This window comes from Fistularia commersonii, chromosome 1, assembly GCF_037954325.1.
Source record: "Fistularia commersonii isolate RoL2024-O1a breed Wild chromosome 1, RoL_Fcom_v1.0, whole genome shotgun sequence".
Classification (NCBI taxonomy): domain Eukaryota; kingdom Metazoa; phylum Chordata; class Actinopteri; order Syngnathiformes; family Fistulariidae; genus Fistularia; species Fistularia commersonii.
Genome location: NC_141284.1, coordinates 2159611 through 2173849, shown reverse-complemented (window position 1 = coordinate 2173849; position 14239 = coordinate 2159611). Strand labels below are relative to the sequence as shown.

Sequence of the window (14239 nt, the reverse complement as noted above, 5' to 3'; positions counted from 1 at the left end):
CTTGAGGGGTCGGAGGAGAAGTACATGTCTAGTCAAGAACACGTATGTAGGATGAGGAATTGTGGAGTCCACCTTGTGTGATGTCACCGCTGCATCACATGACACGTTGTAAAACCTCCACCGTCGCCATTATTGACCTCCTCCGCCTCAGGTGCAGGAAAATCGATAATCGTTAACCGCGTGACGCCAGAAGCCCCGCCCCTTTTATGAGACATCGCCGCATCCGAGTCCACGAAGGCGACCCCCCCCCCCCCCGGGTTTATATTTGTACGCAAGATCGTGCAAAGGAAGGAGGACGCGGGCCACATTCTTTGCCTCAGGTGGTTTTTATTTCTCCGCCGCCGCAGACAAAATCTCCCAGAGGCCCTCGGTCCTTTCGGGAGGTGGGAGGAGCCTGACGGTGCGCCGCGATTGGTCAGCAGGGACACGGCGTTCCAGCGCCCAGCTCCACTGTCAGCCCTTTGCTCAAGAGGAAGGCTTCTTGCTTGGGCTCCCGCCCGAGGAACTTCCTGAGGATGTCCGAGGCATCCAGGGAGCCGCCGGGCCGCAGGATGCACCTCCTGTAGTCTAGACCCACCTGAACACACACACACACACACACTTTTAGCGACCTCACTGTGAGCCCCCGAAGGTGTCAGCCATGTTGGGGGTTGCGGCACCTTGGGGTTCATGATCCCCTCCGTCTTGAATCGAGCGTAGAACATGTCCATGGAGAAGACCTCGCTCCACAGGTAGCCGTAGTACTGGGCGTCGTAGCCGCCCGCCAGGTGGCCGAAGGTGGCGGGCATGTTGGTTCCTGCAGCCGCCGATGACAAGCACGGTCACACACACACACACACACACACACCACCCAAGATTGTCAGCGCAGCTTTTGGCGGCGTGGAGTCGCACCTGGGGACGCCGGGATCTCCAGGATCTCCTGACAGAGCCGGGCGTACTCCTGGGCCGGGTCCAGACCCGTCCTGCTGTGGAGAACCTGGTCCACTTTGGCCAGAACGATCTGCCTGAGGTTGAACAGACCTGCAACACACACACACACACACACACACACGCGGGTGATGTTTGTGGGATCTTCTTTCCGAGAGTCGTATTGGCGGCGCCGCCCACCCGTGTTGGCGAGGCGGGACTTGATGAGCTTGTCCAGCAGCTGGTCGGGGATGGCGGCGCCGGTCTTGTAATGGCGTGACATCCTCAGCAGAGGCTCCTTCTCCCAGACCCAGTTCTCCAGCATCTGGGACGGCGCCTCCACGAAGTCCCGCTCCACGTGAGTGCCGCTGAACATGGCGTAGTCGGCCTGTAACCACGGCAACAGAGCGTCACCGACCGGACACCCGAAGCGTTACGCCGGATGATCCGTTCGCCGAGATACTGGATTTATTCGGATCGCCGTTCGGGGCGGCTGACCTCGGCGCAGAGCTGGTGCATGACGTGGCCGAACTCGTGGAAGTAGGTCTCCACCTCGTCGTGCTGCAGCAGCGAGGGCGCGTCGGCGGTGGGCTTGCTGAAGTTGGCCACCATGGCCGCCACCGACATCTGACGCGAGCCGTCCGGCAGCAGGCAGCCGGGCTGCAGGCCGAAGCAGGCGGCGTGGCCGTACTTCCCCTCCCTGCGGGAAGAGATACGGCGGCGACGCCGCGGTCAGCTTCGGCGAGTTTCCCCGCCCTACGCGCACGCCCTTCACGTTGGTGTCGGGCTCACCTGGGGTACAGGTCCAGGTAGAACTGGCCCACCATGTGGCCCTGGGCCCGGTCTTTCACCGTGTACAGGGACACGTCGGGGTGCCAGGCGTCGGCGCCATCCACGCGCTCGAAGGTGAGGCCCAGTAGCTCCTGGTAGATGTCCAGCAGCCCGCGGGTCACCACCTCCATGGGGAAGTACTCCTTCAGCTGGTTCTGGTCCACGGCATACTGGGTTTCCTCCACCTGCCGGGGGAGGGGGGGGGGACATACCGTCATTTGCGGTGGACGTTCCGCTAGAGACCGATTTGGGAACAATTTCTTGAGGTTTTGGCTCCTTTTCGGACGATGGGGATTTTGAAGGTGGAGTTCTCTATCAGCTAACCAAGTGATTCCACTGTCCTCTTCGTTTTCTCCTCTCTGGGTTCTCCGTCTCCGGTGCTTAACGAACGACTGAACCGTAGGGGCTTGACTTGTATGCTTTTTTTTTTTTTTTTGGCTTGTTTTGTTGTTGTTTTCTAAATTGCAGCGGACGGCAGCAGACCTTCAGGACGCCTGCCTGGAGGATCCGATGGCGCTCTGGGTCCAGACCTGGGTCATGAAGTAGCGGGTGTCCCCGGCCTGCAGCTCCCCGTTGAAAGGCAGTCCTCTCTTCTGACACTCCTTTTCCTTCAGCTTGAGGATGACCGATCGCTCTTCATCTCCCAAAGGTTTCAGCTTACGGGCGAGTTCCTCTGAAACACAACGAGTGGGTTACAGACCACGGTTTCACCCGCTACCCGCCTCACCCCGGGCGCTATCTCACTCCCTCACCCAGAAAGAAGGCCACCTTCCTGGCAGACTTGGCCATGTTCATCTCCAGCACGAAGTCGGCGTGGGTGGGGAAGCCCAGCAGGGAGCTCTTCCTGGCCCGGAGCTCCAGCAGCTCCTTCAGGATGGACGAGTTCTCCTGCTCACAAACACAGTCACGCTCAGGCGATCCGATCCTCCGGGACTCCAGATACCCGGAGGCTTACGGCGGAATTGTCTCTCCGTCCGGTGAGAGTCGGCTCTCACCTCCTTGCAGCGGGAGTTGAAGGCCTCCTCCAGTTTCCGGCGCGTCTCGGGGACAAAGCACTTCTTCATGGTGGGGAAATAGTGAGGATACTTGAGGGTGACCTTCAGCTTCTCGCCATCCTTCTCCAGGGAGCTCAGGAAGTCCTCCGGCATGCCGCCTGAAGCCAACGAGGAGATGAGGGGTGTGTGTGTGTGTGTGTGTGCGTTAGGTGGTAGCAGTGGGCGGGGGGTGTCTCACCAAGCTCGTCCCTGCTGAAGGATAGTGTGGTGGTGTCCTCGTTCAGGTTCTTGTTGAAGTCGATGCACAGAGTGCTCAGCTTCTTCTTGATGCTCTTGACTTCCTGGGATACAAAATAAGAGCTTGCGTGAGTCGAAGTACAGCTCGAAGCTCCTCCCTGACGGCGTCGGGTTCCACCAGGCAGGGTCTGTCGGGTCTGCCGTGGCTCATCTATCTAAAGGGCGTCTCAACCATGAGCGTCACCTCTTGCGTCTCCCGGGGAAGGTGGAGGCCGTTCCTCCGGCCCAGTTTGATCAGTCGCTCCATGTAGCGATGGGACTCTGCGCTGAGGCTGTCCGTCGCCGTTTTCTTCTGCGGACAAAACAAACACCCAGAGTCAGAACCTGAATACGGGATCGACCGCCATCCGACGGGGGCTTGCAATCGGGGACGACTTCTGAACAATCATTTGCCATTAAACAATAATATAAAAACCGGTTGCCGTGGCACGCTAGTCGCCAAATTCGCCCCCAGTGACCGATAGTTGTTACCATCGCAAGATAGTCATCATAAAAGACGCCGGCACAAAGGCGTCGCTATAGATACCGATCGTCAAAGTCGTTGCCATTGAACGGTAGTCGTGGCCATTGAAGGATAGCCATCAAGCTAGCTGTCCGCGCACAAAAGTGCCATTGCACGATAGTTGTCAAACTCGGTGTCGTCGCACGATGGTCATTAAACTACTTGCCGGCGGTTCAAGAATAGTCGTCAAACTTGTTGGCATTGTGCGATAGCCGTGGGCTTCGCGCTACAAGTCAAACTCCTTGCCAGTGCACAACAATCGTCGCGGGGTTGTCGCCAAAGTCGTAGCCACTGCAAGGTGGTCAAAGTCCTCCGACGCCCAGGAACTCCCTCTGAACGGTCACTGACCACTTACCTGCCAAGTCACATTCTCTAAGTACCGTAATTTCCGGACTATTGGGCGCACCTCAATATAAGCCGCACCGGCTAGCCGATCGCTATCTCGGTCTTCCTCCTGCGCATGAAAACTGTCAGACTCGTCTTCTTCGGTGTCCGAGTTGAACGGATTCGGAATTTCCCGGTCATTTCATCGGTCCGATGCGACGAGGATAAATGTTTTAGCGGCGTGAAGCTCGTTAGCGCCCCCCCCCCCCCCAGCCAAAAAAAAAAGTCCATATATTAGCCGCATCGATTTTTACGTGAAAAAAGTCGCGGCTTATCGTCCGGGGAAATTACGGTACACTTTTATTTTTCCACCGCATCTTCGGCTCACTGGCAGGGAAACCGAAAACGACTGAACCAAAGAGTTAAAAAGGTGCAAAGACGGAGAAACTGGAAAGGTCATACAGGTCCTGCACCACTCAAGCCAGACCGATAAGGACCACAACCCTGGAACTCCACGTAGACCCGGTTCCTCTGAGGTTTCCGAGACGGGTCGCTGACCTCCAGGGCCACGATCCTCTGGTAGACGTCCTCCCTCATGCTCATCTCCACGTCGAACTCCGACAGACGCTTGTCGGCCTCCGTGCTCGCCGCTCTCACGTCCTTGCAGGGGGACACGTGCTGCGGGAAGTCCAGCATGTTCCTCTGGACTGGGAGCGGGAAAGGGGGGGTTCGGAGAAGAGAAAGATTTCTGGTTAACGGCCATGACTTTCCGGGGAATCTGATCTGACACCTCTCTGGTTTGGAAGATGCCTTCAGTTCCGTCTTAACCCTGATCGGTGATTCCCGGGAGGGGGGGGGGGTCGGGGGTGCGTGGAGGGTTCCTGATGGTTTGCGTTCATTTCAACCCACATGTGTCCTGAAGCGGCAGCGCCCGCTCTTTGTTGCAGCAGCTGCTGGTTCGACAGTTTGACTAAAAGTGATGATGAAGCTGCCGCCTTTTTCCTCTCTCTTTTTCTTTTTTTCCTTTTTTTTTTTAACCAGCTGACTCGCGACTTTCCCGCCTCACAAAAGGGGGACCATGTGACCCGTCACATTCAGCTTCACTGTCCCGGCGCGCACAGAAATATCTGGACGTCGCCATGGTCCCCCCTGGGAGGGGGCGGCGGGGTCCACGTCTATTCAACCGCTCTGGTAACAACACCGTCGCGCGTCGGGACATTCTCCGTTTACGGACCTTCGGACCACGTGCACGCGTGCCCGTGCGCGCCGGAATTCGCTCTTAGAGAATCGGAGCCGGCGCGTCACTGACCGGTGTACTCGACCTCGATGTCGGCGAGGGCCTTGAGCGTGTTGGCGAAGGTGACGCTGTCCAGGTCCAGGCGGCCCACGCCGTCGTAGACCTTCTTGGTCCTAGCGATGACGTCATCGGAGAGCTGGCGGATCTGCTCGGGGGTCAGGTCCCAGCGCAGACGGTTGACGGAGCACACCGGCGCCGGGCTGCTGCACACCTCCTCACCTGGCGGGGGGGGGGGGAAACGTGCGAAAAACACAAACGCGGCTCGATAACTGATAGATATCGGGTTCTGGAACGGAGCAACACCCTGAAAACAAGCCAAAGTGTGATCCCGGAAGTTTATCACTCGAAATGTTTGGGGCTTAAAACGCAAAATCACAATAATAGCAATGAATGGCCACCTGATAACACACTGTGGGGATGGAAAACACAAACAAACACACCCTCTATGATAACAAATCACGAGATTATCAGATGGGAAACAAATAAATCCGAAATAAAGATGTGGGAGCAAAAGACGAACACATTATGATGAAAAAACAGCATAAAAACACATATAAAAATATTTTTAATAATTTCAGCTCTGATGTAGTCGGACCTCTCTCTCTCTCTCTCTCTCACACACACACACACACACACACACACACACACACACACACACACACACACACACACACACACACACACGCACACACGGGGAAGCCCAGCCCGGTGGTGCCGGAGGGGAACATCCCGGTTTCCTGGTGGTACTGGAGAGGAGATCCGGTTGCCCGGTGGTACCGGAGGAGAAGATCCGGTTTCCCGGTGGTGCCGGAGGGGAACACCGGGGATGAAAATGTCGGTAACGGTTTTGATTTAGTCAAAAAGACGGTCCGTTCGTCCACACGAACAGCTCGGGGTTAAACCGCTTGTTTTTCGGGGGGAGTTCGGCAAGTGACAGCGGCTCGGTTAACCCCCGCTCAGACACAGCGAACCGGCAGCCGTGCTAACACCGGGCGACCCACTGGGCTTCTGCCGCCTAGATGCGTCGGTGGCCGGGCAAGACCGTCTCCGACCTGCCGCTAGCCAGCGGGGTAGGCTAACCCGGTCATCCCGGTTCGCTATGAATGAATCGGGCAACCAAGCTAGCTAAGGTAAGCTAACCACACTAAACATGGCGAAGTAAAAACAAATTAAAGCTGCGCCAATGGACGTCCTGCACTAAAAACAAATAATAAACAACAACAAAAGTGTGTTTCAGTACCTGTCGGATGCATCGTGCGTGGAAAGGTTGCGGGTCGGTCCGATCTTTGCGGCTCTCTGGCAGCCGGCTGCGGGAAGGAGGATTAAAAAAAGATGCAGCGCTTCCGCTCGGGATTTTTCAAAATAAAACCTTTAACCGGCGAAGCGGTTCTTTTGAATCCGAGTCCCCCCCCCCCCCCCCCCGCCCCCGCCGGGAGAACCATCCGGGGCCCCGGAGGCTCCGCACAGATGATCCGTAAAGTAAAGTTCTTTCCCGCATTTCTTGTAAGTCTTTGCCTTGAATGGTGATTTGGGGATCAAATTTCATTTAATTTCATTCAGTTTTACAAATTGGATTAATGGGTTATCTTTAAGTGGATGGTTTTTAGGTCGTCTCCTTTCCATTTCAGGGAGATTTTCAGGAAAAAAAAGCTGGTTTCCAAGTGACTTTCACAGTTGTATTTTTTCAAAAACAATGTCATTTTAAGGTGATATAAATGTATTTTTATGTTAAATGTCCCGCTAATTTCTAAAATAACATGCAATCGCCGAATTAAGGGCACTTGCTGATTGGGAGGTCGGGTTTGAAAGCTTCTAGGATTTGTTTCTGCATCATTTTAAGTGTGATTTCTTATTCCCGTGATTTGTCACTGATTTTATGAAGGCAATGCAAAAATATCGTCTGGCTCGATCAATTTTACGTGTTTATCCCAAGTTAAATAAATTCGGCCAGTTCAAAGATAGTAAATGGCCCGTTTTATTGTGTTTCCAGAAAAAAATGCTTTCAATGTATTAATAGATACCAGATTTTTTTTCTTAAATATTGTTGCATTATTTCTCACTGAATTGCATTAAAATAAAATCAAGACATTTATTTTTAATTGAAGACCTTTCAAGCGGCAAAGCATGGCGCAGGCGCACTTTGTCGCCGACGCACTCTTGACGTCATCATTGCGCGACCGTGCTAATTCCGAAGGCTGCTGTCCTGCGTCTCGTCCACCCACAAGGAGAGAAGCTAACCTCACAAATTCCGTCGCCGGGGAAAATTCAACACCGGAGAGCAGAGACAGTGGGTAGGAGAGACACATAGCAGTTCCGCCGGTAGATTCAGGCAGCTTACTGGCACTGCGGTGATCTCCGCCGCCGACCGAATGCGATCAACGTACTAGTTAGCCGTTAGCGTCGTGCCGCTGTGATTGTTGGGCGAACACGTCACGCCAGTCCCCCATCGAAACATTAAAAATTGAAAGTTTCCCCGTCTTAGCGGGCAGCCTCGCGGATTTTAAAGACATATTGAACAAGTCAAAGCACGCAGCCGGATTTTCTTTACGCATCGGCTTATCTATTACACTCATAAACGGGCGTTTAATAAGTATTCGTCAACTGCAATACGACGTTGGTCCATTGTTGTGACACTCCGATATAAATAACTTGTTACGTAAAAGAACAAAAGGAGAGAGTGCGAAAGATGATGGGCTTCTATGTTTTTGTCTTACCAGCCGGATGTTCTAGAGGCAATCGACAATTTTGTCATTAACTTGCCATTTTTACCCCCATTTTTCGAGACGTGTGAGGCACAGTGACACTAATATGGCATCTTTTAAAGCGGAGATTGGTAGGTATTCCCCCAAAGTTCTGCCACTTCGCAGGAACCACTAACTCTAAAAGCCGCCGGCCGCACGTCGATGATGCTCCTCGGGTTCGTTTGTCATTTTATCCTTCTGTCGGAGTTCAAGTCCAAAGTCACCTTTCTCCAGAATGACTTGACGTTACTCTGGCTTTCTAGCAGTTTCCCTCACGGCCACTCAAGTAAGTCGGCTAATGCTAGTCGCCAGCCGCTAGCATTTGTCATGCTAACGCCGGACTGACGCTGCGTCGCGTTCATTTGTCACCAAATGAAAAGAAATAAGTGAAAAAAAATTATTTTGGAGTCAAATAAAAAGTGCTCCGGAAAGAGATGGGGAAATGTACGGCTAAAAATAGCCATACATTTATGAAACAATGATTGATACTGACTTAACAAAGGAGGTAGAAATTAATTCGAGGTTAGCTAGCTGTCAGCAAAATGTAGCCTGATGTCCACATCCTCACTGAGTTGGTCCTCTCTTTGGAGGAGTTCCCTGGTCCAGAAGGTCCCTTCTGTGGAGCCCGGCCCAGGAACTCTCCTTAGTGGGAGCCCAGGAGTCGAAGCAGGGTTTCCTGTGCGACCTGTGATCTCCCAACCGTGTTGTGATCCGTGCGCAGGGTGTCCTTCCAGCGAGGTCAGAGGTCACCGCCTCCCGTCACCATGACCGACAACAAGCGTCTGGCCTTCTCCATCATCCGCTTCCTCCACGATCAGCTGCAATCCGGGACTCTGTCCTCGGGCGCCGAGGAGAGTCTGGAAGGTCAGTCACGTTCCTCACAGCTGCCAGTGTTATACAGAATAAATCCCATCAGGTCTCATTTTTACTGCTTTATTTAGAAGGTCCTTGAAGGTGTTTTACTCCCTGTCCTCACTGCTCTCCGCTTATTATCTAGAAGTAACAGTCAAGTTATTTATTCAAACCTCTGTTGGTTGTTAGTTTTCAGTGAAAACATCACAGAAATCTTCTACTTCTACTTCTTTCGGCTTTTCCCGTCAGGTGTCGCCACAGCGAGTCAACTTTCTCCATCTTACCCTATTCTCTGTATCCTCCTCTCTCATACCAACTACCTTCATATCCTCTCTCACTACGTCCATAAATCTTCTCTTAAATAAATCTGCTCTTTGCTCTTGCCTGGCAGCTCCAATTCCCGCATCCGTCTACCAATATATTCACTATCCCTCCTCTGTCCATGACCCAACCGTCTCAGTCTGGCTTCTCTGACCTTCTCTCCAAAACATCTAACATGTGTCGTTCCTCTGATAGACTCATTCCTGATCCTCTCCATCCTGGTCACTCCCAAAGAGAACCTCCACATCTTCATCTCTGCAACCTCTAGTTCTGCCTGTTGTCTTTTGGTCATTGTAACAGTTTCTAGTCCAAACATCATCGCTGGTCTCACCACTGTCTTGTACACCTTTCCTTTTATTCTGGCTGAAAGTCTTCTATCTCTTTGTACCCCTGACACTTTTCTCCATCCATTCCAACCTGCTTGGACCCGTCTCTTCACCTCTTTTCCACACTCTCCTACGCTCTGGACTGTTGACCCTAAGTACCTGAAATCCTCCAGCTTCTTGATCTCCGCTCCCTGGAGCCTCACCGTTCCACCCGAGTTCCCCTCATTCACACACATATATTCATATATTAAAAACATCACAGAAATGCACGCCGAAAATGTAAACGAGGCACTTTCCCAGAAGAAAATATAAGAACCGAAGCCCGTCGGGAATGTGTCGGAATCTCTTTTCGTCCAATGTCACATAACCTTCATGGCGACTCATCGCTTCCTGTTTGGGCTGCAGTGGCCATCCAGTGTCTGGAGACGGCCTTCGAAGTGTCCAACGACGACCAGAGCCTTGCCGTGCCCCAGACGTTACCAGAGATCTTCGCCTCCGTCGCTACCCAGGTAGCTAGCCCGAGTTGGCGCGACCGCGTCAATTCCTTCGGCTGTTCTCTTATGCTTTTCCTATGTGTGTGTGTGTGTGTGTGTGCGCGTGCGTGCATGCAGCATCCAACTCCATCGCAGGTCAACAATAACTCAGCGCCCAACTCCATCAGCGATGAACACAGAGTCGAGGCCGAGAGACTCAAAACTGACGGTACGGATACAAATGTGCATTGACACACACACAGAGGCGCAAAAAACATACATACACGGTATCTCGTGTTCGGGATTTTCAAAGAAAGTTTCTTGCTCATTAAAATGTATGTAAAATGGTTTTCAAATTATGAAAATACTGCAAGACTTCTGTTACACTCGTGAGCAGCAGTATGGATTCATACCTAGAGAGAGTACCACAGGTGGAGTATTTGCCTTAAAAAGAGTAAAATAGGTTTCGTTTGAGGATCTGGTAATTCTAGAAGACGCACCTGAGAGGAACTGTGGTTGTAGGAGGACATCTGGAGTGGCAGAGAAGTGTGTTTGGGTGGTGAAGGACGTTATTAAGGTGTGATACGGTGCTGAGGGGCGACAGGAGGTGCAGAAGGGATCAGCTCCGAACATCTTGTTTCAGTGGTGATGGATAGGCAGACTGAGGAGTTAGACGAGAACCTCCGTGGACCAAATTGTTTGAAGATGACGCTGTGATCTGTGGTAAAAGCAGGGAGCAGGTGGAGGAACATCTAGAGAAGAAGGTGGAGGAGTCCAAGTACTGGGGGTCAACGATCCAGAGCAATGGAGATGGTAGGTAGACGTGAAACTGGAGAAGACAGGAGGAAGAGATGGTGATGTTGAGAGGAGGAGGAGGAGATGGATGGAAAGGATCAGGAGTCCATTAGATGGACAGCACGTGTTTGAGGAGGTCTGGAGGAAGACCAGAGAGGAGGTTTATGGCTGGAAGGGAAGGACAGGAAGTTAAATGGTGATAGAGGATAGGGTTGGATGGAGGCAGATGATTGGCTGTGGAGACCTCTGAAGGAAGAGAAGAAGAGCAGTACTTTTGTTGAGGAAATCGGGAAAAAAATTGCAAAAAACAGAAATCAAGATTTGATGAGATCATTGTCCAGTGTGAAAGGATTTAGGACATGACATCGTGGCAGGATAGACATCGACGTCTCCGTGTTCTCTAGGAAATGATCAAATGAAGGTCGAGAACTTTGGGGCGGCGGTGGAGTTTTACTCGAAGGCCATCGCCCTGAACCCACAGAACGCCGTCTACTACTGCAACAGGTGAGGTCTGCATGGCCGCCCGGCGCCACCGGAGATGTACTTCGGCGTTCATCGAGAAACTTTGGGGTCGTGAGAAACCCTTGTCTCCATGGTAACGATAGCGGTGTCTGTTTCTCAGGGCTGCAGCGTACAGTAAACTTGGGAACTACGCCGGCGCCGTGCAGGACTGCGAGCAGGCCATCAGCATCGACCCCAGCTACAGCAAGGCTTACGGGAGGATGGGGTGAGAACTTCCTTCGCAGCAGCATCAGACCCGTGGTCTGAAAGGAGGTGGGCAGCGGCCTAATATCCCCTGCTGTGTGTGTGTGTGTGTGTGTGCGCGCGCGCACGCATTGCAGTTTGGCGTTGGCGAGCCTCAACAAGCACACGGAAGCCGCCACGTTCTACAAGAAGGCCCTGGAGCTCGACCCCGACAACGACACGTACAAGTCAAACCTGAAGATCGCCGAGGAGAAGATGGAGACGTCCAGCCCGGTGAGAAGCCGCCGCACCCCCGGCAACAAGCTCAGTCAGGTGACCCGGCCACTGACGTGCGTGTGTGTGTGTCTCACAGACGGCGGCGATGGGCGGCGTGGACCTGGCCGGCCTGCTCAGCAACCCCGGCTTCATGAATATGGTGGGACATGGACTGATAATCAGCACACACACACACACATACACCCCAACACACACTTTTCTGCTATTCAGAGTGACAAAACCCTGGAGACTTAGTAAAATTGAACTCTGTTGTGTGTGTGTGTGTGTGTGTGTGTGTGTGTGTGTGTGTGTGTGTCGTCCGCAGGCGTCATCTTTGATGAACAACCCACAAGTCCAGCAGATGTAAGTGCTGTGTGAGCGAGCACATCTGTGTGTGTCCGTGCATGTCTGATCATCTGCGTTGTGTTGCAGAATGTCCGGGATGATGTCAGGAGTGTACGGCGGGGCAGGAGGAGGAGGAGGAGGTGGAGGTGGAGGTGGTGGAGGTGGTGGTGGAGGAGGCGGAGGAGCCGCCCCTGCTGCTGCTGCCGCCGCCGCCGCCGCTGCAGGACCTGGAGATCTATCGGGGCTCATCCAGGCGTGAGTATCTGATGTCTCCGGTCTGACTGACACACACACTCTCTGTCTGACACTAGCTAGCAAGCCATGTATGTGCAAACCGCGGCCCACTGAGCTTGACTTTTTATTATGAGTCAACCTTATTTATTTGACCTCCTCCCTGAAATAGCCTCGCTCCCCCAATAGATGGCGCACTACTCATACACTGATGATCACTTTTTCCTTGACCTCTGAACCCTTCTGTAAAAATGTGCGGTTCGAGGAAAAGAACAGCGGACAGCGCGTGCCGAGTGTTTAACAAAAGGGTTTTTTTTTCCCGCCGAAGTCCGATCAGCAAGCTGCTTGCCCGGTTTGCTGAAATTGTTGCGGTTTTCTAAGAATATATCAGCCGTCACTTCGCAGCATGCTAACTGCGCTAGTACGCAGCCACAGCAAGAACGGGTGGCCACGGCTCAGAGGTTGGGGGCTGATTTACAGACTCGGCAAACGAATCACTGACAAATCAGGAGTGGAGTAGTTTTATGCTGGCATTGAGCCGTGTGTTCGAACCTCTGGGAGGACGGCACATAAGATGCTAATGTTGTCTGGCTCGACCTACAAATGTGAGCTGACGCTCAGCGCCATGAAGTCGTCACAGATCCAAGTTAACTGACCAAAACATTCAGATCCATCCTGAGAGTCGCCACAATAATGCGAACTCTGGGACGCACTGGTAAGAAAGGGAGATCAACAACGCCGTTCCCACTGAAACCAGCCGCGTGTTCCTTTACTGTGTTATCAAATCATTTGGAAAACATTTTGTACACCGTTGCAGATTCATGTTTTTCCTGTCATGTCATGGCTTTCACATCTACTTTTATTATATCAGTGTACTTTTTTTTTTAAGTTAAGACTCAATGTTCAGGGCCAAACACACACACACACACACACGCACACACACACGTTCACGTCACTTGGATGTGATGATGATCTCTATCATCATGTCTGACCTCACCAAGTCCCAGGAGCAAATAACAGCAAACAGGTGTGTGTGTGTGTGTGTGTGTGTGTGTGTGTGTGTTCAGTGGGCAGCAGTTTGCTCAGCAGATGCAGCAGCAGAATCCTGAACTCATCGAACAGCTCAGGAGTCAGATCCGCAACCGGACGCCCAGCGCCGGCAACGAAGAGCAGCCATGACGCTCACATCAGGTAGCGCCGCCCCTCGTTTTAACGCCGCCGCCGCCACCCTGTGTGGCTGACCCGCATTCCATGTCTCCCGCAGATCGGACCCATCCGTCCCCCCGTCCCCCACGCCCCCCTATGTCTTTCACATTTGGATCATTTTAATCTCAAAGGACTGAAAGGACGTTTTGTTTCACCACCGAATGATATCCTGCATGAGAGGAGCGCCCCGCTCTGTCCGGGAGGCACGTCTCCAGGAGCCCCGCTCACATCGCCGCGCGGCTTTTTAGGAGGAAAAAAAACACTTTGATATCAAACGCTCTTATAGGAACATGGACCCAGATATTAAAACTGCAGCCTGAAACGTCTCCTTACTATCCTCCTTCCTTCGTCTTCGCATTCGTCCTTAAGTCTGTTGTTTCCTGTGAGCCACGGCGTCTCGCAGTCCTCACGGGCTCAGTGTGGAGCCGGACCGAGCGGTTGCCGCCACCTTTTTTATTCATATCTGTAAAGCGGCGCGGTCATCCCTCCTTTCCAAAATGACATCAGTTGGTTGTTTTAAGGTTACAATTTTGGGAAATCCAATCAAAAATGTGATTATTTAAACTGGAGCCTGGGTTTCCTTGGACACATAAAGGACGACGGAGGGAATGACCGGACGAAGAGGAGAACCCAGACTTCACCCTTCTTCGATTAAAGTCATGGAAAAACCTGTCAGAAAGAAATTACCTGGAGCAATAAAATGAGTGAATTATTGAAATTGCATGTAAAAGTTTTCAGCTATTTCCTGTTTTGGAATTATTTGAGGTTTATCTCTAGTAATTACCTTTCAATTATTTACTTTCTGAATTAGCCTTCAAATTTCACAATGTTGAAAGT

At 52.3% G+C, this 14239-nt stretch overlaps 2 protein-coding genes across 3 annotated transcripts; one reads left to right on the top strand and one right to left on the bottom strand.

Moving 5' to 3' along the window:
- Positions 1–310: 310 nt before the first annotated feature.
- thop1 (thimet oligopeptidase 1) lies at positions 311–6502 on the bottom strand. The gene is made up of 14 exons (XM_086143045.1): positions 6393–6502; positions 5165–5371; positions 4414–4562; positions 3214–3321; positions 2971–3073; positions 2733–2890; positions 2490–2625; positions 2268–2410; positions 1699–1922; positions 1405–1606; positions 1108–1294; positions 892–1020; positions 660–796; positions 311–577 (listed from the first exon to the last, which is right to left on the bottom strand). Exons 1-14 carry the CDS (start codon positions 6403–6405, stop codon positions 416–418), a joined length of 2058 nt encoding a protein of 685 aa, XP_085999171.1. The 5' UTR covers positions 6406–6502; the 3' UTR covers positions 311–415.
- Positions 6503–7317: 815 nt separating this feature from the next.
- Positions 7318–13726, top strand: sgta (small glutamine rich tetratricopeptide repeat co-chaperone alpha). Of its 2 annotated transcripts, none has more exons than XM_086143754.1 (12): positions 7318–7439; positions 8615–8757; positions 9798–9901; positions 10004–10094; positions 11065–11164; positions 11283–11387; positions 11503–11638; positions 11718–11780; positions 11946–11983; positions 12053–12220; positions 13264–13387; positions 13461–13726. In XM_086143754.1, the coding sequence occupies exons 2-11, from the start codon at positions 8658–8660 to the stop codon at positions 13373–13375; spliced, it is 1017 nt and encodes a 338-aa protein (XP_085999880.1). In that variant the 5' UTR covers positions 7318–7439; positions 8615–8657; the 3' UTR covers positions 13376–13387; positions 13461–13726. The 2 variants fall into 2 exon arrangements, with proteins under 2 accessions (XP_085999880.1, XP_085999869.1); XM_086143743.1 differs by having other exon boundaries at positions 7323–7443.
- Positions 13727–14239: the final 513 nt, after the last annotated feature.